The 27,290-nt window shown below is 29.6% G+C and overlaps 1 protein-coding gene across 1 annotated transcript; it reads right to left on the bottom strand.

The window, feature by feature from the left end:
* Positions 1–5,617: 5,617 nt before the first annotated feature.
* Positions 5,618–10,691, bottom strand: LOC106765080 (coronatine-insensitive protein 1). The gene is made up of 3 exons (XM_014649577.2): positions 9,784–10,691; positions 7,038–7,509; positions 5,618–6,698 (listed from the first exon to the last, which is right to left on the bottom strand). The coding sequence occupies exons 1-3, from the start codon at positions 10,269–10,271 to the stop codon at positions 5,877–5,879; spliced, it is 1,782 nt and encodes a 593-aa protein (XP_014505063.1). The 5' UTR covers positions 10,272–10,691; the 3' UTR covers positions 5,618–5,876.
* Between the last annotated feature and the right edge of the window lie 16,599 nt (positions 10,692–27,290).

Below are 27,290 nucleotides of genomic sequence, written 5' to 3'. Positions count from 1 at the left end.
AGATCTACTCCATTTGATATATTTATCTCTATCTAGCATCATCATCAACTATTGCATTTCAGTTCTCAACCCTCTCAAAGATCGTTTGTATGTGTATCACGCGGTATATATTTGCTTTATAGTTGTGACATTATCATCATTATGTTCTTTGATAGTAAAAAGAATATTTGAAGGTTTTACTTGACTCTTAGTCATGTAAACAAGAATTGAGTATTCATCAGCATTTAACCTCCCAACGAAAGGATGACCAACCAAACTCTGTGTTAATTCATGGTTGTGATAGCCACACATAAAAGTTAAGATCCAACCCTTTCTTTTAGGTTTACCCCTTAACCTAAATGGACACTCACATTTTCTTGTGCCGGACACACTGAACTGAACATCTGGTTTAAACTTCCTATATTTTCCACTCCTTTCACAACCTAACAAAATAAATGTCTTTCTTCCAACTTCACCTGTTGTTGTATCAGATCTTATAATGACAATTACAAATCCAAGGTCAAATGCAATCTTTCGAATCCAATCAATTAAATCGTCATGTGAGGAGAATATTTGATCAGTGAAAAACTTATTTATGTAATCAACCTCAGCCACTTCATTTACAAAAGAACAAAAGTTAAACACGAAACTCGAATTTATTTGAGAATCAACTAATTTAAATGGGTAGTTATCCGTCTTATAATATTAAATAAAATGTATGATAAACATTAACATATTATAATTTAACTACTAAAAAACAGCTTAACATATTAAACTTTATTTAATAAATAAAAAACATATAGTATAAACATTACTACATAAATTAAAAAATTAAATAAATAACAAAAATTAATATCAATATATTAAAATTACAAAAAATTAACATATTATCAATTAAATTAAAATCTAAAAATATTATTACATGTCACAAATGAAGTAATAAATAACAAATAAAAAATAATAAAATATTTTAAAATTTAAATAAAAATTACCAAATACAAACATATTATAAATTAAATCAAAAGTTAAAAAAATTAACACATAAAAAAATTAATGTAATAAATACAAAATAACAAAGTTTTTATTATAAACTAAATACTAAATAAAAAACAAATTACTTATTCAAAATTAAATAAAACTTAAAAACTTAACACATATTAATATTAAAACCAACAAACAACTATCTCAACGGGACCATCACCCCTAACAACCAACTAACAGGACCACAAGCAACACAACCAGAAACAAGAATAAACTAAAGAAAAACATAATAAAATGTGAATATGTTTCAGTGTGTTTCGAATATGTGAGGGTGAAGGTATACATGCTAAATTCTCTTAATTGATTGGTGAAAAAGAAAATAATTGTTAATACCATCATTAATTTCTATTAATGTTACTGAAAGAGTGTGTAAGTGAATATGTATTAAAGTAATTTTGGAGATGCAAGATGAAAATAGGGAGGTGTAGAGGAAAGAGTTATTTACAATTTCTTCCTATTTCTATGTAGTTAATTAAAGTTTGATTAATTACTTTTCTTGTGGTAGAGGGGCTAGATAAGGAGGTCCTCTCTCTATTTTTTGTTTCAAATAAGATAATAACAAATTATTAATGAACTTTCGAATGTGAGTATAACTCAAATATTAAAGTTTATAGTAATATCTAATATCACCTTATTTGATTTTTTTTATTGATTATAATTAAATTATATTTAAATTAAGAAAACTTATATAAAATATTTTTGGTAATTAGTTTAAATTTTATTTCCTTTTTTTAATCTTACTTTTTAGGACTTTTATCATTTTTATCGGTATAAAGTGGTAACACTATTTTACCCTCACAACATTATGATGTTGATGTCATTGTTGTCGACCAAAAAATTATTTTGTATCCATAGGTTGGCAACTTAATTAATTCAACATGTTAAAAAAAAAAAAAAAAAATCTTCCTTTTATATGAAGAAACCTTCTTGAAAGCAAATTACTATATCTATTGCATCTTCAGTTCTTATTGTTTAGAGCAATGCCAACGAAAGTAGTTATAAAGTTCTTTCGTACGCCCTATCTTCTAAAAAAAAATCTATATACTTTCAACTTCTCTTTTTACTAATTCTAAAACTTTGTCACTTTCCCAAATCGATTTATTAGACATCTCATATTAATTAATATAACTTAAAACATAAAAATTAATTAATATAACTTAAACATAAAATAAAATGCAAGAGTGATGTAATGTCACATTGAGTTAAATATAAACTCTCATATCGTATTGTTAAGAATTTATATTATTATGTCGAGTTATATCATTAGAAATAATCATCATTCATTTGAGATATTATTTATTTTAAAATCTCATGATTATGGTTTTTTCTTTAAAAGATATCTCAAAATATGAAAGGAAAAAAAATATTTAAATTATACTTGACATCAATTTTTAAATGATATGAAACTATTAAATGTGATAGGAATATAAGTTTTGAGTTAAAATCTAAAAAAATAATTAAATACCCTCAATGGAAAACTTAAGAAACCAAATATTTTATTATCCAGATAATCATAAACATGTTCTTATCGAGATCTATATTTATGTATTAAAAATATTTTTCTTTTCTTTATCAACAAATTTATTTTCTAATTTTATTCTTTGACTATTTTTTTTAAAATTAAGATAAGTATTTTATTAATTTTACTCTTTAAATAACTTTTTTCAAAATTTAATCGTTATTTTTATTTAACCATTTTCTAAAACTTAAAAAAAATTAAATTATAAAACTTCATACAAAATAAATGAAAATTATTTATAATAAAATTATAAAAAATATTTATATTTAATTTTATAATAATAATAATAATAATAATTTTATTACATTTTATTGTCATATAAAAAAAAGTGTGTTTCCACTATTAGTTTTTAAAAACATTACTTTTATTCATAATCTAAAACAAATAACATTAAAATATTTATTAATGTAATTTATTAGCTAAGATTAAGCAATCAATTACCTTAATAAGTATTTTATTATTGTTTATATCCAATCGATTAGGGAAAGAGAAAGGTTAATATTGTTATATTTATTTTCTTTGGAAATTTGTATACCTTGTAGTAAAAATTTTAGCATTCATTTTCCACTTTGTTTTTCATAATTTTGATCTTGATTTTATATTTGTATTACTTTTCAATTTTTTACAAATAATTAGTCATCAAATCTAAATACACTATCTTTTGGACTGGTGTGAGCATGGAAAGAGAAATAAATGAAGGGGAACTGAGTAAAAGATGAACTTATGAGTAAAGGGAAAGTGAGTAAAACATAAGTCAAAAGTTTATTATTTTATTTGATTGATATGAAAGAAAAATATTAAAATTAATTGAGTTATATAGCTAATAACCAATTGTCCTTTGTATGCCAATACAAAAAATAAATAAATAAAATAATATTTTTTGAAATTCTAATTTTATTTGTGTGGACTATATTTTGAAATAATATTTATTTAATTATTTAATATATAATTTGTTGTAAGAACAAAATGGGAAGGAAAGGTAAAGTTGAGGGTAGAGGAAGAAAAGAATGGAGTGCAGGAAGAAAACCCTTATAGTGATAGATAGGTCTTCATCAAATGTAGATGGGCTTTTATGATTTTTATGATGAAGTTTTTATTTCGATTTTGCTTTTGCATTTGACGGAAGTTGTGTCTATTTGTTTGTCATTGTATATATGAGATTAAAGTCTTGTAATGCTCAAAAAAGTAATGTATGTTGTAATACGTAAAAGGGTTTTTTTTTTTTTATTATTTCTTTTTACTGTATACTTGTTCAAATCATCTGTATTTTCATGAAAGAAACAATCAAATAATAAACTATTTAAAATAAAACAATTAAATAATAAATTATTTAAAAAACAATTAAATAATAAAATATTTTAAATCAAACAATTCATTTCAAATAAAAACAACCAAAAATAAATAAAATAAAATCGTAAAACAAAATTAAAAAAAAAACGCATTAGGCATGTATTGGATATGGGAAACCCATACAGCCTACATCGGATATTGAGAGCCGATGCTGGCTGTATCGGTTCCCCATATCCGATACATGCCTATCGCGTTTCGGATCAGTGAAACGTGGATAGATAAACGAAATCGGACAAATTTAAAAAATTTTTAATCATCCAATTTATATATCTAGTCTATAGACATGCTAGAAAAATGCAAAAAGCAGCAAAAAAAAAATTAAAACCATGAACCAACCTGGAAGGTTTGAACCGCAAAGAAAATTGGAGGAAGAAAAAGATGAGTCTGGGAAACACTGGGAAACACACAGCAAAGAAGAAACTAAAATGTTAAAATGAGAGTGTGCACAAGATAACAAAGAAAGGAAAAATCAAATCTGAAGAATCCAGTGTGAGTCCAGTGTTTTTGTACCTCCGTTGCAGAAAAAAAAAAAGCTTGCTTGCGAGGATGACAGTGGTGGCTGCTGTGCTGGAAAAATATAAATTTTAGGTTGTGTTCTCTGACTGTAGTCTTTGAGAAGGAGAAAAGAGAGTAAAAAAGCTTGAGAAAGGAGATGATGGATGCTGGGTAATGGTGCTGTGAGAGGAAGGATGCTGGGAAAGATAATGGTGTTTTGAGAGTGAATTCCGATGCATAAAAATCACACTCTCTCTCTCTCTCTCTCTGAAATTCAATATGATCACACTTTCTCTCTCTCTCTAAAATTCAATCTGCTGCAGTGGAATCTTTGACCACCTTTAAAGATTAAACAGATTTTAAAAATTAAAATACATTTTTAATTAGGGTTAAAATTGGAATTTTATTAAAGTTTGAAAGTGCAGGATGAAATGCTTGGAGATGTATGATGAAGCACCCAAAAGTAATGTATGTTGTAATACGTAAAAGGGTTTTTTTTTATTATTATTATTTCTTTTTACTGTATACTTGTTCAAATCATCTGTATTTTCATGAAAGAAACTTAATCATTTTATTACAAATTTAGCCCATTAAAATTGTAAATTAAATACGGCACTTTGAACAACAGGTTTTTTATTTTTCAACCCACAACTGCTCCTTTTTTCCATACAACGGTGATTGGACAGTATTCATGGTGTAGTGGTCACAAAAGTGACAGCTCCCTGACTGCAAGTTGGGGTCTGAAAAAGATATTTTTATTTTAAAAAAATGATAGGATTTGTGTCTCGTATTAGATAAAAATGAAAAAAAAAAAGTAGAGTATTTATAAAATCGAAGATTCATTAATTAGATAAATTTAATAAGTGATATTACAGTCCATGATTTATTTTAATGAAAAAAATGTTATTTTAGTGACCTATTTAGATAAAAAAATGTTATTAATTTCATTAGTATTATATCTTTTTAGTAAAATGATAGTGGGCAGTGCGGCTAAAATTAAAAAATACAGTGAAGACAGTGTACAGTAAACTCGTTTATTTGTGCTTATTAAGGAAAAGAAAACAAATTTGCAAGAGGCGGTGAGATGTACAAATTTTTGTATTAAATTAATTCAATTTGTATCAGTATGGAAAAATAATTTGGGAAGCTCAACGAAAATTGAATCCCTCAGTTGACAGGACGATAGAAAACTTAAGCAAGATTACAAAATGAGAAGGTAGAGACAGTAAGAAATAGAAACAATCCCATGCTTTATATTCACAAAATTGAGCATCTTCAGTGGAAAGGGAACTACCTTCTGCAAGAGTTTATAGGAAGCCAAGAACACGAGCTTATTACAAGGCTATCGTCTAGGAATTACAGAGAAAATTGAAACCCTCTAAACTAAAACACTGTCAACCACTTACAAAGTACAAACAAAGATTTGAAGGGAAGAAAACCAAAAAAATAAAACTTGGGAAAGATTAAGAAAAAAAAAATGGTATTTACAACTTTAAGTGTCAACATATGTTGCAGTATCCAAAGGTATAACAGTATCTGGAAAATCTGTTCTTGGGCCAGCAAGGGAGTAATATGCAAGAATATGAGCCGGATGCTCAACAACTACAGGTTCTTCCTGTTGATTGTTCACAACCACGCGTCTAGAAGGAATCAACTCAATGTTCCAATAGGGCCGAGCCATTGCCAAAAGATCACGCCCAGAAGGAGATGCTCCATAACCTTGAACCCATAGGTATCTCAGAGAAGTTAGTTGAGTTGCAGCAACAGCTAGTGCATACTCACTAAAAAAGGAGCATCCCCTCATTTCAAGCTTCTGCAGACTGGGGCAGCCCTTAGAGAATTCCAACAGCCCTTCGTCAGTCTCTCCTACATACCCTAGAAGCATCCATCTCACGTTTGGGCTGTATTGTCCTATGTAACCCAGTCCCACATCGGTCAAGCCCCCAGGTCTCAGATACAGAGCAAATCTTCTGAGCTTATCACAACCCCTCAGTAAAGCTCTCACTCCGTTGTCAAGTGGCAAATCAGTTATTTTCTCTTCTCGGTCAAGCAAGACAAGGCGAAAATCACAAAGGTTTTTCAAGTGAGTACCAATGTGTTCTAGAGATGCATTTGAAATGTCGGATACATAAACGGCCAAATATTCCAGCTCTGGACAGCCATGTGACAAAGCAATTAGTCCTCTTTGTGAAACAACACCTTCTTCATCCTCCATTCCTTGATCATCGTCACCTCTTTCAATCCGAAGCCTTTTAAGCTTCCTACAACAGCGAGCAAGCACTTCTAATCCTCTGTCTCCAATCACGTTCCTTGACTGCCCATAAGGATCAGTTATTAATTGGTTATCAATATTTCAAATGTTGATTAATTCAATATAAACTATTGTCTCTAAGTAATATCCACTTCCATTTTATTGATTTTATTAATTTTACAATTTCATGTGCACTTTAAACTACGTATCTATTTCACTGATTTTATTATTTTTACAGTGTCATGTGTGCTTTAATCTATGTAAAGCGTTTGGGCTTGTGAAGTATACTTAAATCAAGCATTAATCAAGAGGTAGAGGGCTAAAGGTGGAAGGCTAGTCAAAAGAAATTAAGACAACCAAAACAATCATCGCAAATATAATGACAGAATGTTTGAAACTTACCTCAAGTACTTCCAAGTTGGGGCACCTCTGGATTAACGTACAATGGTCCTCTGTATCCAGCATTGCATACAAAAGATCCAATTTTTTCAGTAAGGCTGCATAAGGGAACACTATGGGCATTTCATTCTTTGTAATATATGTCAAACCCAAACGACTTAATTTTGCTGGCAATGATATAGCAGCGTACTTCTCTGATTCTTCGTTGTAGGAACCTCCACAAAATTCTTCTAGAGCAGATGCATACCGGAAGAAGTTCACCAAATCTAATACTTCACAATCAGTAATTTTCACTGAGTTTAAGTTGGGGCAATTTCTGGCTATAAGTTCAAGGTCCTGGATTCTGACATTGGCAATATCAGTCAAGTAAAAATTTAGGGTCTCCAGAACTGTATTATTCAAAGCAAGCTGATGGAGCCAGTCACCATCATTCTCAACAAGTGAGCTTTCCTCTAACAACAAGATTCTCAAATTCCTGCCAAAAGGAAATTTCACTGTCAGAGCCACACAAATTTATAATGACAGGCATACGTTCCATACTTGGAAAATCAATGCCTAGCCACAAGTTACCATTTCTCCTAAATGAATACCTTTAGTTTGAATGACTAGGAAATTGGATAAAACCGAGTCAAATGAAAGACTGAAGTTTTTTAAATCCTCCGATAACATTTCTTTTTAATATTACTTTACATGAAAAAGGTATTGGCATTTGTTTATGTTGAATGGTTGTTAGTCATCACTCTAAAAGAAATACTTAAAGAACTAAAAAGTGAATTATTTTATTAAAAGTTTAAAAATTTGTTATTAATACATTAGTTCCCAATAAAAAAATAAAAATCTATGTCAATAATTCTTTAACTATTACTCTCGAGATTTATGATTTTCAAAACTACATTTTCAATATACTAAATGCATTTATTTATTTAATAGTTTCTAAAAAAAATTATAGAGATTAAAAGAGTGAAAAAATCTATACTGGTAATGAAAATATTCTTTATATTAGAACCAATAAAATCATCAATTTCCTTTCTTTCCCAACAAAATATTTCTATTTTTATATTCTTGACATCTAACAGAATCTTATTCTATATATAAAATAAGTATTGATAGGAGAATATTGTAACTTATAGTGTAATTAATAAGTGCAAAAGAGTATAGACTTGCAATTGAACGCATCTTGGAATGAGGCAAGTTCTAGGTATTAAAATCAGAATAAACAAGTTACAAAAACAATTATATCTAATTACAATAAAAAATAAATCACAACCGAGATAATGTAATTAATATCTGCAACAGAATATAGACTTGGAATTAAACAAACATGGAAAATGAGGCAAGTTCTTGTTAGTAACATCAGAATAAACAGGTTAAAAAGTATAATTATAGTATTATAATTAGATGTGAAAACACTTTTCATTTAATAGGGATTAGAAGTTGAATTATGTGTCATCAACCTTATGCGGGTTATGTCCAGACTAAAAGAAAGGAAGAATACAAGTTTAATTCTATTTCAGAATATTATAGTTAAGGATTCAAAGCACTTCGGCAATTATCTTCTTCAAAGGTTATAAGGTATCGATGCCTGGTTTTAATCAAAAGTTAAAGGAACGCCATATTCTTCTTGTTCTTTTTTTCTTTTTCTTTAAAGAAACTTCATCTTCTTTACACTAACTCATCAATTATCAATTAATAAGGTTATAAGAACTTGTTGGAAACTCCAGCAGCATTAAATGAGCCAATTCATTTCAAGTTCATAAAAGACGGAGTAACTCTCACATCTCCTCACCACTAACAAATAATACAGTAAAATGGCACATAGCATTTTATGGAAAAAGGATAGGAAAAATAAATCTTCTTTCCAAACAATATATGAACTGCAGAATAAGTTTCAGTATTTGAAAAACCAATTAAGACACCACGCGTGCCATTACAAAATGCCATTATAAAGCATTAAGAATTTATAAAACCAAAACAGAAATATTATCTCAATTATTAAAACACCTGACTGACGTCACCAATTAAAACATTGTCCATTTTGATGCACAAATTAATTATGTTATCATTCTTGTTCTTTGTTCATAAGCTGAATATAGGGTTTCTTCAAATATGCTAAATCGAACTGATATCAGAGTTTAATTTCTATTTACAGTCTGAAATACAGACAACAAACTAGGAATGTATCAACCAATTAAAAATAATCACCAATATGATTGTTACATATATAATAAAATCAATAAATTTACTATAGGTAGAAATTTATGTTTGAATGACATAAGTTGTAAATAGGTTGGTATGATTTTAATCAACAACCATTCTATATATAGAAACTTATGATAGAATTACACTTTCAAGTAGTAGTCCCAAAAAAACATCAAACTACCAATATGCATTCATTTTTATAGTTTCCGTGAATTCACCAAACTTGGTAAATAGAGTAAACAGAGCTAAAGCTCATAAGTGGTAGTGTCTAGTAAAAGTATTTACTCAAGTTCAAATAATTATTTCTTTTTTTGAATGCCACCATCCAAAATCAGCCAACATTAAATGAAAAACACAGACTCTCAAGCGTGAAACTGCTCCATGAATCACAAGCATGAACTGGTTTTCGGAAGCAGTCTACTCGTAACAATAACACAAAACAAAGTAATGAAAGCAATAAAAAGAACCAGAAACAAACAGAATGATTTGCCCAATATTTAGGTGACAAGCAGCAAAAACACAGTAAAGAAGAAAAGAAAAGAAAAATCACCTGCAAAAGCGACCAATATAATAAAGGCCATCCGTGGAGAATCCGGAGCACTTATCGAGCTTGAGCGCCTGAAGTACGTGACCACGCGAGTAAGCAAGAACCTGAAGATCAGAATCTGTCACAATCATGCGGCGAAAGTGAAGTGACTTCAAGCAATCGAAGTACTGAGAGATCTCTTTAACCCACGGTGTAACGAAACCTCCCCAATCCTCCGGTATGAGGTTGAACATAGCTGCCCGGGGCTTCCCTTTCAGCTTCAGCGACTCTAGGTGCGGGAACCGCCTCCGGAGCCGGTCAGGCGTGGTCGTGTAGCAGAGCGCAATCGTGAGGTGCTTCCGTGTGAGCGAGTCGAGTTCGTACCACCGGTGACACACCTGCGACACCGCATCCCTGTCCTTGGGGTCATGGATGTACGGCATCACACAGTCCAGAACCACATCCGATAGCTTAGTAGCAGTCGCCATCCGGCGGGCATCCCGATCCTCCATGACGGGCACAGTCTCCGGTTGAGTAGATCTAAAATTCTTGGATCGGTCCCGTTGAGGTCGAAAAAGAGTGTCCAGGGATTATGCTACACGTGCGGAAAGCGGCGCCGCCAAAGAGGCGTGGGAAAGGAAGAATAACAGAAGAGGAAGATTCGAGAGTGCGAAGAACGATGAAGATAAGAGGATTCAGGAATTTTGCACTGAGAACGAGCCAATCGCATCGGAACCGTACCGCTGAAGCAGCCAATCGGAGAGGATGAAAGAAAGAGGGTAAGGGGAAGACATAGCAGAAGGGTGAGTGAAGGGACGGTAGAGATTGCGTGGATGTGGAAGTATCCGACGGTGACAGTTGGAACAGTTTGTGGGAAGGGATTGGATCGGACCCTATTATATGAGAAGAGAGAAGAGAAAAAAAAAAAAAAAAAGTAGGGGTCAGGATTTTAGTACCAGTTGTTTTTATTATTATTGTTATGTAACTAAAGTGGAGGAAGCAGAGGTGAGGATGATGGGTGATAGACCAAGGTAGAAGCTAGAAACCCAACAAAACGACAAAACTTACCCTCTCACTTCCCAATAATGTAAAAACCAACTTCTTCAGGGACTCAGAAATAATATTATCACAATTTCTTTTTGCTTCTGCGTTCTTCTAGGGGGATATTATAATAATAAAAATGTTGGTGCGGCTGTGTGGTCTGATGAATGATGCTGCACTCAAAACTAACTGAATTTGAACAAAATGATTACATGTGGTGGGTATGTCATGAAAAGATGATTTTAGATTCGAGAAAATGTTAAGTTAGTCAAAAAATCGTTTTCGTCACAAATTAAATATATTAAAAGATCACTTCCGATGACATTTACTTGTATGATATGAGTTTTGATTGGCACTTCATGTGCCAAATAGTAATTATACCTAACAAATATTTCTATGACTACATTATCAATTTTCTTTTCTAGGGAATTTTATTTTAAATAGCCACTTGTTTTTAGGTTCAATTGATATTGCTTTATGAAATAAAGAAAAAACATCATGATTTGGGAAATATGACGTGGGTTTTACGGATAATTTGCATGAGTGTTATGGTATTGTGATGAGCTAAAAGCCCTCGGGAATAGGAAAAAAATGGATGTTATAAAGAAAACATATCATTTTATTAAATTAAAAAAAAAAAGTGTACCATATTCTTGTCCGTTATCAGAAAACCAGTATCATAAGAAGGAACAATTCTTAGAAATTTTGTCATGTACAACATATCCGAGCAAACATGTATTCCCCACTACATTTTAAACTGTTGGAAGCAGCATCTACCTACTCCTCCTCCTCCTGTATTATAAGTCCAAACTTCAAAGATGGAGCAAATATTACTAATAAAATAAAGTAATATATTAACACGACTTTAATATAAAAAAAGTTTATTATTACAACTTTACACGTATTAAAATTGTGTCACGTTAACACAATTTATCTGAAGTTATTGATAATTTCAATGTTAAATTGGTCTGAACTAATAAAAGAAACTAATTTTGTGTGATTCCTTTAAAAAAAACAAATCTAAATTAGAAATTAAACAAACATTATGAATATAACCTTATAAACAGACATTGCATACACTTGGCTAAAGAGACATGTGGACGTTTTTAATTTTAATATATTGTAAAGCGTTATTTGTCAACTAAAAAAGATTGCATCTTCTTTGCATAATAATTTATCTCTTATTATATAATAGTATAGATGACCTAATAAAAATTTCGTCTAAATATACCTTAAATATATGTCACAAATTTTCCAAGTATTTATTCTGTGTTAACATAACACTGAGTTGTTTGAGATTTGAAATGACAATCTTAAACTTTGTTTCGTGTTGTGATTAGTTTCTTTTATAATTTTTCAAAGGTTATACAAAAATATAAACAATTAGTTGGGATATTTCTATTAATAGATACTAAGAAACAAGTCAACAGTGAGTAAAAGTCAACAATAACTAATTAGCTAAAACAGTGCAACTTTATTTTTTTTTTTGTGGAAATTAATTTCTAAAATTTATATAAAACTTTAGGATCCCTGATCAAATTGATTTGAGAATGATTAAGCTTGAAGATCAAGCAATAGGTTTTCCAGGGAAAGAAAAGTTATGAGTGTTAAGAAATTGTTAATTAATGTAAATAGTGTGTTATGTTATACTTTCGTCATGATGAAGCTGTATGTGTAATATAATGATATTCCTTGTTCTTTTAAAATATGAGTAATAGAATTTCAGAAAAGTGATGGAAAAAGCAGATCCTGGAAGGTAACAAAAATAAATGCATATATTTATGAATTCAGATTTGACACAATAAAATGGAATCGATTCCAATCCTGAATTGAGGGAAAATTCTGGATCAAGTTATTTCTTCACATGCATCAATTTCAACCGCTGGTGCATACTTTTATTTCAATAAATATTAATAAAAATTAAAATTAAAAAAATGAGTGGTAACTCTTAAGTGCACACCTTTTTTAAGACAAAATATATTATGCTATTTCAATTTTAGAAAATTCTATTAAAAAGAAAATCTGTTACAAATAAATTAAATTATTAAAATGATTAAAAGAGAAATTAGGATAGACCTCGTCATTAATTGGGTGGATAACTTTAAAAATTATGTTTCGAGACTTGATAATTGAGCAAATTTTATTGACACTTTGATGAGTTAAGATGAATTATTTTTATTTATAGTTTTAAAAAACATTAATTTAATCAAAAACTACTCTTATAAAATAATAAAAAGGTGAAAATTTAAGTTTAACAAAAAAAGAAGTAAACGATTAGTTTAATATATAAATATTAATATATTCCAATTTGTAGTACAATATATAAAACAATAGTCTTGATACCACAACTTTAATTTATATAATTATATATATATCCAATGTTATTAAAGAAATAATACTGACACGCATTTAATATTAACATCAAACATAATGTTTTACTCTTTAATTTTTATTTAAGTATAAAATAATTAATGATTTCTTTAAAATTATTCGTACATTAATATTAATTTTTCTCAATAAACAAATATGTACTTAATTATCTATTAAAAAAATATGAGAACTTTGTATTACTATATAAAACAATTTTTTCTTTTGTATATACTGGAATTATTTTTTGATTGACTCTTCTTTTAATCCTTTGCATCACCTTAAAGAAGTATGTAAAAGTTAAAAAAAAATGTTAATAAACAAACATCAAATATTAAATATAGATTAAATATTATGGTATGAAATTAGATTATGTCTTTTGTACTAAACTTTGATATAGTATCTTAAATTTTAAAATTAAATAAATGTAATTATTATTATTAAATAATGCTAACTATTGTTATATATGTGTTCTTGTTACCTATATCTACCTGCTAATATGTGTATCGAAGTTAACACATAAATACACGTTACAGTGTTATTATCATGTTAATATTCTTTAACACCAATTAATCCCAAGATTATATCTATTAATTAATGAAATTTAAAAATAAAAATAATTTAAAACTTAAGACAATCAAAATCTAAATTTGTATGAAAATAAAAGATTGAAAATTTATTTAACCTTTAACAATTAAAAAATATAGATATACTTTCGATTTAATATTAAATAATTTTAACTTGATCAACAAAAAATATTTCACACATCATATATATTTTATATATACAATATAAAAGTATAAATTGTAAAAAAGTGTAACCAACAATTTATTACTCATAAGAATCTATAGTAAAAGTAAAAATGAAAGTATTTAAAATTTTATTTTATTTTCTTGTAATTTCGTACGTTTCTTAACTATATTTTTATTTCTTTTATGTCATTATACAAGTTAAATGTTTTTAGTACATTATAACTACAAAGTATTGTTATATTTTTTATGAACTATTTCTATAAAAAAAAATTATAAATTGAAAATTTAACATTACTTATATTTTGATATAGGAAAAACAAAGATAAAAATAAAATAGTCTTTTGAATAAAAGTAAAATTATATTAAAATATATATTTACATTCTTCTATTTTATTTTATTGAATTTTTTTGTAATAATTTTTATTATTTAACATATTAATATATATGTATATATATATATATTACTATTTTATTTAAATTTTGATAATTATTTTAAAAAGAATAATACATGTCATTTTTTATATATATTGAAACTAAAATATATATATATTTTTTAAAAGATTAAATAGGTTTATAGTCTAGACACGAAATTGAATTTAGTTTTGGTCATAAAACTCTAATAAAATTTCATTCCATGTTTTAAAAAATAAATTAATATAATTTTTATTACCAAATGACATTAAAAATTTGTTAACATAATAATAAAATATAATCACATATATGACAATATACATACATGATAATAAGTAAACACATATATGATAACACGTGGACACATTGTAACATAGTTTTCTCACATAAACAAATCTTAAACTTGGTGACGATGACATTAAATAAACAAAATATTTTCTACAAATATTTAGTGATTTTTACGTTTTTATTTTATTTTATAATATGGGGTACTTTAAATTTTAGTGGACGTTAAACTTGTTAGAAATGGCTAAATATAATCAATATCTTTTTTTTTTGTTTTATTTATTTGTTTATTGGTTTTGAATTAGTTAAAATATAATTAATATTTAAAGAAAATCTTAATTCTGCATTGGTTCTTACGTAAACATATTATGTCTGACATTTCGAATTGGAATACGAAACTAAAACAGTGGTATAATATTAGGACGTTGATAATTTTACATATTTTAATATCGTAATATTTTGTGATTCATCTAAAATTATTTTATAATTAATAATATTTATAAAAATTATTATACATCAATAACATAATAATACATATTAAAATATTGTAAAAAATATTTTTAAAAAGTATATTATTATTCATAGTTTAAAAGTGAAATTAGTTAACTATTTATATTTACGCGTCCCCACTATCTTATAAAACGAAGCTCCATGACCTTGTCGCTTATAATTATAGCACTCATTCACCAATTCATCATGATTATTTTAGAATTTAATACATGTATTAGGTTTTCCTGTGAGCTTTATTAAGAAAACATGGATAGAATTAATAATAGCATTATAATGTTATCTATTTTCAAACTGGATGTAAATTGTGTATAAATTATTCTTAACTCAATTTTTAGACCAGGTAAAACTTTTGAGTTTGGCCAAATATATCCTTAATGTTACATCAATTGTGTTAAAGTTTCCTAATCATATCTTTTCAAACCGGTAAGGTCTACGTTATGTACACAATTTGTGGCTTGATTAATTACTAAATATTCAATTAATTGTTGTAGTTCTTCTCTGGGGTCTGCCACAGAAGTCATTGATTTGTCAATATAAGATCCTCCACCACTAAATTAATGAGGATTAATCATGTAAAGACGTGTAAGAATATTACTTAAGTGGAAAACACGTGGCAGCATAGGATAAGTTGGACCATATTAATAAAGTAAAAACTTTTGGCATTCTATTGATTTGAAATGCATGTAGGGGAGTGTGTGTATGTGAAATTGGTGATTTATGGCCATGAACTGTTTGGAATGATTTAGAATGATGAATTGTATATGTTGAAACTGTTTTTGTGTGACAAATCTGTTGTGGTATTGTTAAGATGGAAAATCAAGCGTCTTAAGGTCAATTTTGGGTCATTTTAGAGGTAGTGAAGTAGTGATTTTGAGCAAATGAGGTATGTCACGTTTTTGGACTGTTGGGGCAGTTTCACCCACTGTATTGTGACTTGTTTGAGTCACTAAATTGGTTAAAATAGGTGCAAAGTGGTAAGATTGGGTTTTGGGTCCCTAAGTTGGGAAAATTGGTGTTTTAGATTTGGAAAGAAGCTTAAATCACTTTAGAAATGCAATGGGAATGTTTAGAATAATTTAGATAGGTTTAACTATGTCTAAAACAAGAATTAAAGGTGTTAGAAGTTGGTAAAAATCGTTAGAAATGATCATTTAGGGTGTTGTCCAGATTCTGTAGAATTCTGCAGAGTTCTTCATAATTTGACCGTTCGGCCTGTTTTGTGCTCTCGGTCAGGTGGGTCTCGATCAGAGAAGGCTGGTCCTTCTCATGATCGTTCGGTCAGGTGGGTCTCGATCATAGAAGGTTGGTCCTTCTCATGACCGTTCGGTCAGGTGGGTCTCGGTCAGAGAAGGCTGGTCCTTCTCATGACCGTTCGGTTTTGGTGGTCTCGGTCAGAGAAGGGATGGGTCCTTCTCAAGACCGTTTGGTTTTGTACTCTCGGTCAGAGAAGGATGGGTCCTTCTCATGACCGTTCGGTCTTGCATTGTTCTCGGCCATATAGGGTTCTCGACTTTAGATGTTTTCGGCCTTGCTTTGCTCTCGGTCATGTAAGATTCTCGGTCTAGTATTGCTCTCGGCCTGTATTGCTTTCGGTCTGGTGGGTCTCGGTCAGAGAAGGATTGGTCCTTCTCGTGACCGTTCGGTCAAGTGGTTCTCAGCCAGAGAAGGTTGGTCCTTCTCATGACCGTTCGGTTAGGTGGTTCTCGGTCACGGAAGGCTGGTCCTTCTCATGACCGTTCGGTCAGGTGGATCTCGGTCAGAGAAGGTTGGTCCTTCTCATGACCGTTCGGTCAGGTGGGTCTTGGTCAGAGAAGGTTGGTCCTTCTCATGATCGTTCAGTCTATCAAAAAGTGCTCGGTCCTGACACTCAGTTCATGCCTAGTTAATTGTTTGTGGTAAAGTAAAGGTTTATGTGATTGTTATTGCAAATTTAAAATGGTTGAAGTTATATGGTGTGTGTATGATTAATATGGCATTGGAGGTATATCATTTGATTAAAGTGGATGAATTTGGTTATGGAATTACGGTCTCTCGGTGAGATCAGTTAGTGTATTGAATGAATGATGAGAGGCTTCCATATGGGGGTTATCCCTAACACTCCAACGGTCTTTCATTCTCACTTAGAGAGGATTGACGCGTGTGGTGGGAGTAGTGGGAGGTCCTAGGGTAGACGCTATCACTAGAGGTCAATACTGCGGTAACGGACTAGCCTTGTGTATGGTCGGGTGGAACCCCTCGACAATGGCTTTGCAAAGCAGTAGGGGCCATCACAAGTGCACAAACCGTCCTAGCTCTAATTCATTCTATGTCCGAACGTGTCTAGGAGTCTTAACATGATATGATGCTTGCTTTAATGAGTTTTGTGAAATGAATGTTTATGTTTATGAAGACTTACATGCTTGTATGTAAATGGATGTTATCGGTAATGCTAGATTAATTTGCCATNATTTGTATGTCTAATTGAGACCTAGCTCACCCTTGCACTTGTATGCTTGTATGTGTTTGTCTTCCCCCTTGCGATGATCATCTAATCCTTTGGATGTGAGCAATAGGTGATGATGTACCATTGGAGCAAGCGTTGGAGACCGAGGAAGACCCAGCTCCTAGTGCTTAGGACTTCTATTAGTTCCTATTTTAGATGACCTTTATTTTGAAAGACTCTTAGAATTTATTTATTATGATCTGTATTTTGGAAAACACTCTTTAGACCTCTTTAAAGTTTAGTTAGCCTTACATCTTGGAGAACTTTAAAAACTTGTACTCAAGTTATATTTTGTTTTAATTTCCTCTCTATTTTGCATGACTGTAACTCATACTTATATTGCCAGGGCGATGTTCCCTCTACCTCCCTATATCCTCCCTCCACCTCCCCATCTCTTTTTTTGCCCTTCATTATATTTTTTTTATTCCTATTTTATCCTTTTAATAAAATTTCATTTTAGGTTAAAATTAATTTTTACCTGCTATATCACATAACCTATTATACATCCTCTTTAACTCTTTTCTGTTTATGTTTTCATTCGTGCTTCGTGGTAGAGTTCTTTTTCTTCTCTTTAATGTGAGAGTTTGGTAAGTAAGAAAAGATCAATCATCTCTGCACTTGGAGGTAAAAGTTTAATCATCTCTGCACTTTGGAGGTAAAAGTTTAATCATCTCTGCGGGCAAAAAAGGTGCGTGAATAATCCTAACCCTAATAATGTCGAAACCTCCCTATATAAGTATTCATCAACAAATGTCGACATCCGTTAGAGGACCAAATGGATGTGCGAGATCCGTTATGCCTGGTCGTCTTCTTCCTCCTACACACAGAAACCTCAATAGGAAAAAAACAAAAAAAGAACAATAGACATAGAGCAATCATCACCTTAGACACAACTTTTGGTGTTTCCTCTTCAGTAGAAGAAGATTTATTTTTTCATTCATCAGCAAAACCATAAGAACAAAATAGAGAGAGCACTCCTCAAGGTTGCTGCAATGAAGGGTGGTGGTAAGAGAAAGGTCACGACGGATGCTCTGCCAAGGTAGTGGAGCCTTCTGGTGCTGCGGATTCGGGAGGTGGAAAGGGTGGAAGTGACAAAGTTCAAAGCTTTGAGGGGAACGAGGGTTCCCAATTGCGGAACAGTGAGGATGAGGAACCCCAGGTGGAGGATTCCGAAGGGAGGGTGAGGAAGGAGAAGGAGAGGGGGAAGAAGAGTATGGTGCAGAGGGAGATGAAGAAGAGGAAAATGCTGGTGGTGCTTTTCCAGGGGCTCAAGGTGTTGTTCTTGCTGAGAAGGTGAGAATGCGAGAAGGGAGGGTTAAAAGAGTAAAAGAACAAAAAGTAAGAAATGTTATTGTTGTAATTAAAGAAAAGTTAAAAAAATTTGAGAGGTGGAGGACGAAAATGGAGAGATGCAGAGAGTAACGCCCATATTATCATCTATTACTCTTTAACTGCTTTTTATTATTATAATCGATGCATTCTATGTATATACATTACTGTGTATTTTGGGATGTTACAAATCATAGTACATATATATGATGGACTATTTGACATTTAATAAAAAAATTCATTCATTGTAATTGGTTTGTATTTCGGTTACTATGATGTGTTTTTTATAATTAAATCTTATATATGTCATTTTTTTTTACAACTCTGTGTAGTGATTAAATTAAGGTCCAGTTTATGTTTAGACAGGATTTTACTTCTTTAAGCTGTTCCATTTTTAATGTTTCAAAATTATTTTTCGAATTTATGTAAAGCTTTGGTTTTGTAATTTTCTTTTCTCAATTTATATCTTTTACATGGTAGTCAGTATACAAAAATATATTTAAATAATAGCTAAAGTTAGGATAGATTATTATTGTAAGACAATTATTATATTCTATTTTAATAGTTTTACAACGTAATATTTCTAAGTTCCTAATGACAACATTAAACATCCATATCAATAACATGAAAGAGAACTTTAACGATGAATAAGGATATATTTTTTTTTATAAATTTTTAATATATATATTATTAATTAGTCAGATTAAGAATGATAGTATGTCGGGTTAGGTATGGATAATGTCTATTTACAACTTGATTTGATAAAAGAAAAAATCTACTTCCATAAATTCTCTCTTAAAAAATACTTTTAGATAGTTTAAAACTCGTGGATATTTACAAATATTTAAAAAATATATTTTTATAAATTTTTAAAATAAAATTTAAATAATATTACAAAAAATATATAAAATATAATATAAATTAAAATTTACTTTTAATTAAATTTAATTTTATAAAATATAAATTAATGTTAATTTTAATTAAATTTAACTTAATAAAATATAATTTTTTTTCTATTTTTTACGGATAATGGATATCCGGATACTATAATACTCACATTCGACTTGTTTATAAACGAATATTAAAATATTTGCTATTTACAATCCGCGAGTAATATAAATCTACGAGTACTACCTATCTATAAGCGCAAATTTTGTTCTCATTCTTATATGAGATAGATCATTGATTCTCTAAAATTAATTCTCTTTCTAAAGAGTTAAGTCTATAATTAAAATAAACAAAAAAAAAATACAAACATTCGCATTTGTGTGCATAAGTATGCAAACATGCAAGAATAAAAAAAAACACGTATTCTTTGATTACTTTTCTTGATTCTTAGTAAGAGTGCTAAGTAAAAGGACAAAAGAAGTAACAAATATTTTAAATATCTGAAAATTTCAACAAAAAAATAATTCAGGATTCTTTTGACTAGTTCATTGTGAGATCTTGCTTAACCTATAAAAATAATCAAAATTAGGATGACGAGGGAGCTTAATTATAAAAGTAAAATTGAAAATTTAATAACTTACACATGCTTTAACGTCATGGCATATCTAAAACGGGCTATCGTGGGCCCATGCATGGGTCCATTCATAAGTCCACTTGTGACTCAGTTGGGCTAAAATTTATAAACTATGCTGTATCTGTCTAAGAGCGAATTCTTCAAATTTTATCACCTATTTTGTTTTATACTATATATTTAAATAATAAAGTGATTTTATTCAAATCTTGACTTCCAGAAATATACATCACAAATTCTTCATATAATAATAGTTGCTAGATTTGATTTACTATTCAAAATTTGCACGATTAATTAGTCATATCGTATTCTCATATTTTTAGTAATCAATGGTTTTCCTTTAACAGGGTTGTCTTTCTTATATCATTACATACTTAACATATCAGTAAAATATTTAAATATTAGAAAATATAAAATATTAAAAACAAGAATAGTTAAATACTTACAGAGGATGATAATAAAAGAGGAACAACATGCGACGATATTGTTAAATCGCGAATGGTTTTAGCATAAAGTCATTTTGGCGCATTCCAATGCAGCACGATAGAGTGTGTGTGAGGAGACAAACCTTCCTTTTCGACAAGCACAATGTGCAATTTGGCTCCATCCAACACCGTTCATTCTTGCGCTTTGTCTTTCTCATCAACGGTGGAGACATACAATAGGTATCCTTTAAAAATCACAGAATCCTTGGGACTCGTCGAAATTCTTTTCGTAGGTACACAATAAATCAAATGAGACTTTTTGTCCTCTTTTATTATTTTTTTTTTTGAAAAAGAAAAAAAAGAAGGAAAAAGTAGGAAAGTTAAATCTTTCTGTCTGCCAGCCAACCGTTTAGTCATTGTTGTTAGAAAATGACAAAGTACACCTAAGAGTTACAAAACTTGAGGTTAATAATACAGTGTTGTAGGCGCTCAATCTTTATTTACTTTTTTTTTTCTCTTCTATTTTATTTTATCCCTTTTGTCTGGCTTATTTCATTTTACGCTTTTACCATGTTTTTATTATATTATTTGAGATCAGTGGTGAATATGCTTTTCACCTTGGATGTGCAGTGACGCATCTTTATTAATAATTTGGTTTAATAGTTTTTTTTAATATTTATAAGTTTATTTAATGCGCTTTTAAATCTTTTTCCCAACTCAATATTTATTTTATTTTTAAAAAAAATTAATGTAGTATTTGGATAGTGTATGGTGTGTTCCATTCAGTCAACTTATATTTAGACGATGAAGTAGTTGTTAAAAACCTTGAGAGAAGAATTGTATGTTTTCTTATGTTTTTATTTATTTTTTATTTTCTCAATTTATAGAATCTAAGTTCTCTAATGTGGAGAGTTAATTTTTTTTGTTGAGATTAGATGTGAAATACGAAACTCTTGTGTAATTTTGTGATATTAATGATATATGTTTGATTTGTGATTCTTGAAGTGTTGAGATTTAGAATCTAAACTTGAAATTGAATGTCTAATGGATGCTTGTGTTTAGAATAGAACTTAATTCATTAGTAATTTTAGATTTTTGAATTTAATGCTTAGTTGTTTGTTTGAAGATTCAATGAATTGGAACTTGATAAATGATCATAGGCTTAAAGTCACTAGAGATAGGATTTGAATATGAAATTGAAATGATTATTAATACATGAGAATGAAGTGGTTGAACTTTAATCTTAACAAATTTGTAAATATTCTATGTTATATTTTCTTGCACACCAACTCTTTTATGAAAATAAGAAAAAAGGGTTTCTTTAATTTTTGTGAACTTTGTGGTCTAATTGAGTTAGAATGCAAGAGCTGTTGAGTGTTGCAAAAGTTCCTTGGGAGATAACGATATTTATCACTTGCTACATTGCGATGGGTGCACTTGTCGTTGATTCTGCAACTAACACTATTGTCTTAATTGCAACCTTGTCCTCCACTTGCTACGCTGCGATTGATGCACTTGTCATTAGTTATGCAACTAATAATCTTGTCTTAATTGTATCCCCATCCTCAACTTTCTTTTTCAACAACTCCAACTCAACTTCAAGATTTTTAATCTGGTTTGCACTTCAAGACCATGATTTGGCTTTTGCAGATGAATCTTCTCCACCTTTAACACTTGGGCAACTTAAACAAGCTTCTCGAGGGACTTTTTCAACTCTACTACTTCAAGAACAACTTGGGCATGAGAAGTCACATATCCTCACCAATAATGAAGGATGGCTGGGTAGTGCACCATCATTTCCTCAAGAACATCCAAACTAATATCATGAATGGTCATGTTTAACAACTCAACATAAAAAGGGATGGGAAACCCGCTCCTACCAATTTGAACATGGTGTCCCCTCATTCTCACGTGCCACAGAGAGTTACTTCTAGTCAATTCGGTGGAAACATGATCAACTCGGGGTAGGTTGCCTCCCAATTAAAACATTGGACATACTTGGCTTTCTCCTTGACAATCAACAAATTTTCACTTCTAGATTTGAATTTATAAAGGTGACACTAGTGCAACAACAACTTAGGAAAACAATCATTTTTAAACAACAAGACTTAGTCAACAACTTTGGACGTGTTTCAAATCAAAGAACCTAGTTTTAAAGTTCTCGAGAGACTAGGTGTACATGGTTAAAAGGGAACCATATTGAGCTTTGTTCTACGAAACATATATATCCTTGGGACCGTGCTTCAATTGGCAGAAATATATAAAAATGTTATTCATGAAGGTGATATCGACTTGATGACATAAGACTTTGAAATATTTTTAAAAAACCTGACTATTAGGATAGAGTTGACTTGAGATCATATTGAAAGCCTACAACACATCACACTCAAAATTAGTCAGAGGATACAACATATTTCAAAAAAGGCTTGGCAAGTCTTCACGTTAACTGGTCAGACTCTAAGCGATCTTCAAGGCCTAAAATCATGTTAAAATAAAGAGATTCAACTCTTAGACATGAAGCCTAGATTGCACGGGCTCAATCCATGTTCATTAATATATTCAGATACAATTATTTTTTTTTATTATATTGTTATTATCTTATATAAGTTATTAACATAACTAAAGAGTCCATTAAATCCTAAATATATGTACTCTATAACAGGAAGTAGACATTATCATTCAATACTAAATACTGTATACACTAATACGATTCATACTCTCTACTAACTTAAGTATTAAATAGTTTTCTGTGTTAAAATTGAAGCCCTTGTATCTCAATCTGAAGAGGGGGATGAATTGGATTGAAATCAATTTTTGAAAATCTTTAAAAACTTTAAGTTCTTGGAATCCGTTTTCAAAGAATTTTCTAACCCTAATGGAAAATGCAAAAACCAAACAAAAGAATACAACAATTTTATACTGGTTTAATTCTCAACCGTGTCTACATCCAATCTTTCTTTAACAACCTGAATTGGAGGGATTTCACTATTTAATAATGTTCAAGAATACAAGAAATCTCTCAATGTGTCCTCACACACTCTAACACACAAAAATACAAATCCAGAAAGGCTAAACACATACTCTCTTACAACCTTGCCGACCTAGCAAAGGCAATCACAAAGTTTATACAAAAAATTTCAGAACCTGGGTGCATCAATATGTGCAAATCTCAGATAAAAATGCAACAACTCTCTTGATTGATTACTCTTCCTTTCTTGAGACCATGGAGACCTTGAACTTTATCAAAACTATGATTGATTGTTCCAAGATTGTTTCAAGAGAGCTCTTAATGTGTTCTTGCTTCACTTTTGTCAAAAAAATAGAATGTTCTTCGTGTTTGAAACCAAGTTAGAACACACATATATACACAAGATGCAAAATTAATGCACTTAATCAATTATATTAATTTCATAATTAATTAAGCTTAATTCACTATTTTAATCAATTAAGTTAATTCTTTAATCGAATAAAATAGAGAACACATATATGGTATATATGGTGTCTTTGACTCACTTTAACTAATTACTACCTATCCTTAATCAATTAATACAGAAGCACATAGTATGCAGTTTTGATATTTGATGTAACACCTAATCTATCATACATGGCTTTAATCTAATCTAACAATTTAAACACCTAAAAGAACATCAATTTAGTTCTAAACAACTAAGAAAGAACATTAATCCTGTACATCATAAAAACAAATTTTACCAATCCTTTAGAGGCATCCTCCTCTCAACATTCTCCAAGTGGATCTAGCTCAGTCCAGATTACTTAATAATGGTAGTCCAACCTATCAGAGACTCTCCTCAAAGACTCTTCCCCATATTTAGGTAAAAACAAAAGTATTATTATTTTAAATTATTAACACGACTTTTTAATAGATGTCAAAATATCACGACTTAAAACTTTGAAATTATAATTTGGTTCCATATAATAAAATATAAATAAATCAAACAAATGGTCACTTTGACAGTAGTGGAATATAAAACATTGTTTTATAGAGCTTCTTTGTGTTCTGGAGAAAAAGAAGCAAGACATTATAAACGAACTTAAGGAGACAAATCCATGTGAGGAGACAGCATGAATAATAATGCTTCAGGCAATCTGTCAGGGAAATTTTCAGAGAAAATGCAAGAGCATCACATAAACGTTGATTTATCTTTAATCATGAAGGAAGATGTTTCAGCTCAAAGAGTGTATAAATGCGCTTATATATGGACAAAAGAATGGTAGCCCCCAAACAAGGACTTATTTCGATCAAATTTTAATAAGCACGACAAAGGTTTAAATGTCTGAATCCGGTTCAAAGACAGATGTTTGCATTTATAATTTTTTAATGTGTACATTTTATATTTTGTATCCGTAAAATTTAAATACAAAATATAATTTATAATAACTTCCTTTTTGTTTATAATGGAGAAAAAAATAGCAAATTATGTTTACACAAAAGAAAAAAAAACATTTAAATCTATCCTTTGTAGGTTTTAATGTAATCTAAGTACTCCGCAATGGACACAAGGTTGATTCCAAAGTCCAAACGAATGGCTTCCTCGCTTCAATTGCATTATCCAAATTTGGTCCCCACTATAACAATGTTAATAACAGATAAATCTGATTAATTCTTTTGGTTAGTATGTTATTTTGATGAATAAAAATGTTTATCAATATATTTGACTTATTTTAGATAAATATAAAAAATAAATATATATGTTACAAAAATTTGATTTTCGTTACTCATTTGCTCTTCACAATATTTATTTATTTTAATTTTTATATATATAAATATGTTTAAACAAGTTTTTCGGTAAAGAATCGAAGTAGAATGAGACTCAACTCATTTAAGAAAAAATCTTAAACTAATTTATAAAGTCGAAAATATTATAAGCTAAACATTACAAACCTTAAAGTGATGTGAGTTCGTAGGGGAGTCTAAGTGTTCCCAACTCCATTTGGAGAGCAAAGATAGGATTAGTATTGTTTGTGATTAACTTTCATATTCTTTATCCTTATTTAAGTAAGGTGAGGTAGAGAAATTCACTTACATTATCTTGCTACAAATTAAGAATCAACTCTAATATTGGACACTAAAATTAGATTTATTTTGAGAATGATATTTTAACCTTTAAAATTACAATTATTAAGGCATGATAGATTTTTTTGTTTTTATATTTGAGGAGTTTATTTAATGTGATTTCTTAGTTTTTTATTTCTCAATTTAATTATAATTTTATTTAAAAGGAGTGCTTCTTTCTATTAAATTAGACAGAATTTTGGAAGTGATCAAGTATCATTGACTCTAAGTTTCTCCTATTAAGGATGACAAAGTGAATCATGACCTACACACATTGGTATATATTTTTTAAAATTAAAAATTAAAATAAAAAATAGTATAAAATATTATTTTTATATATTATATTAATTTTTTATAAAATAAAAATATATATATTAATATTATAACTTAAATCATTAACATTTACAAAATAATTTTAATTCGAGAAACCATAAGTGCAATTAAGTTATACTTAAAATACATGTAATTTCCATTCTTTTAGTAATTAAAAAAATTTCCACTTGTTTTGTGATTTTAGAATTAAGAAATTTGATATTTATTTTGTCTAAATTTCTCATGTTGTTGTTTTCCAATTAGATCATTGAAATAAATACATTCATTTTAATTTAAAAGAGAAGTTTAAAGTATTTTATATGATGTACTACGTATTGTATATGACCGAGTATCAATCATATTAGTATTGGTCTCGTTCTTGGATGATGTTGCATAAATTAAAATCAAATACGTTCTAAGTGTCTACACTTAAATATATTTAATGTACATGGTTTGTGACTATTACTAGACGACTTAGCCCATTACCAGTTAGTCAACTAGAACTAGTGATGTATCGACTACTCTGTAGTTGTTATCAGGATATGATCAAACACCTGCTTTGCTAAGGTAAATGAACCACTGGACCTAAGTTAGACTCATTCAGGTAAGAATCCACAAACATAATAAAAAAAGTTCTTGGAATTACAAAACAAAATTTTATTGACCAAAATAAATTTGTCTGTAAATTTCAATTACCGATAGAATTTACTCAAAGAATTTTGAAATTTTAATTATCGACAAATTTTACTGACAGATTTTTTATCGACGAAAGAATCTGTCGATAATTCATATTTCACTAATCGACAAATTATTTTTACTAATAAAATCTGCCAGTACTTACAAATCTTAAAATTTTTCAATATAATTTTTCGATAATTTTAAATGGTTATTATTGATAAATTTTTTCGTCGATAAATATGTTGATAAAAAAATGGTAAATTTTCTTTCCAAATAGTTTAGTAGGTATGTAAGTGGTAGAAATAGAGGTGCATAAATGTGTCCAATCCTCTTCATCTTTATTTTA

Source organism: Vigna radiata, chromosome 6 (assembly GCF_000741045.1).
Source record: "Vigna radiata var. radiata cultivar VC1973A chromosome 6, Vradiata_ver6, whole genome shotgun sequence".
NCBI lineage: Eukaryota > Viridiplantae > Streptophyta > Magnoliopsida > Fabales > Fabaceae > Vigna > Vigna radiata.
The sequence above is the reverse complement of the archived record's forward strand: the minus strand, read 5'-3'. Positions and strand labels throughout refer to the sequence as shown.

Bases quoted from the DNA above. Each gene is read 5' to 3' on its own strand.
- LOC106765080 (XM_014649577.2), bottom strand. From the start codon at position 10,271: ATGGAGGATCGGGATGCCCGCCGGATGGCGACTGCTACTAAGCTATCG. The intron at 7,510-9,783 runs GTGATTTTTCTT...TCCTTTTGGCAG, and splicing joins TATATTGGTCGCTTTTGCAG to GAATTTGAGAATCTTGTTGT. The intron at 6,699-7,037 runs GTAAGTTTCAAA...CCTTATGGGCAG, and splicing joins CCAACTTGGAAGTACTTGAG to TCAAGGAACGTGATTGGAGA.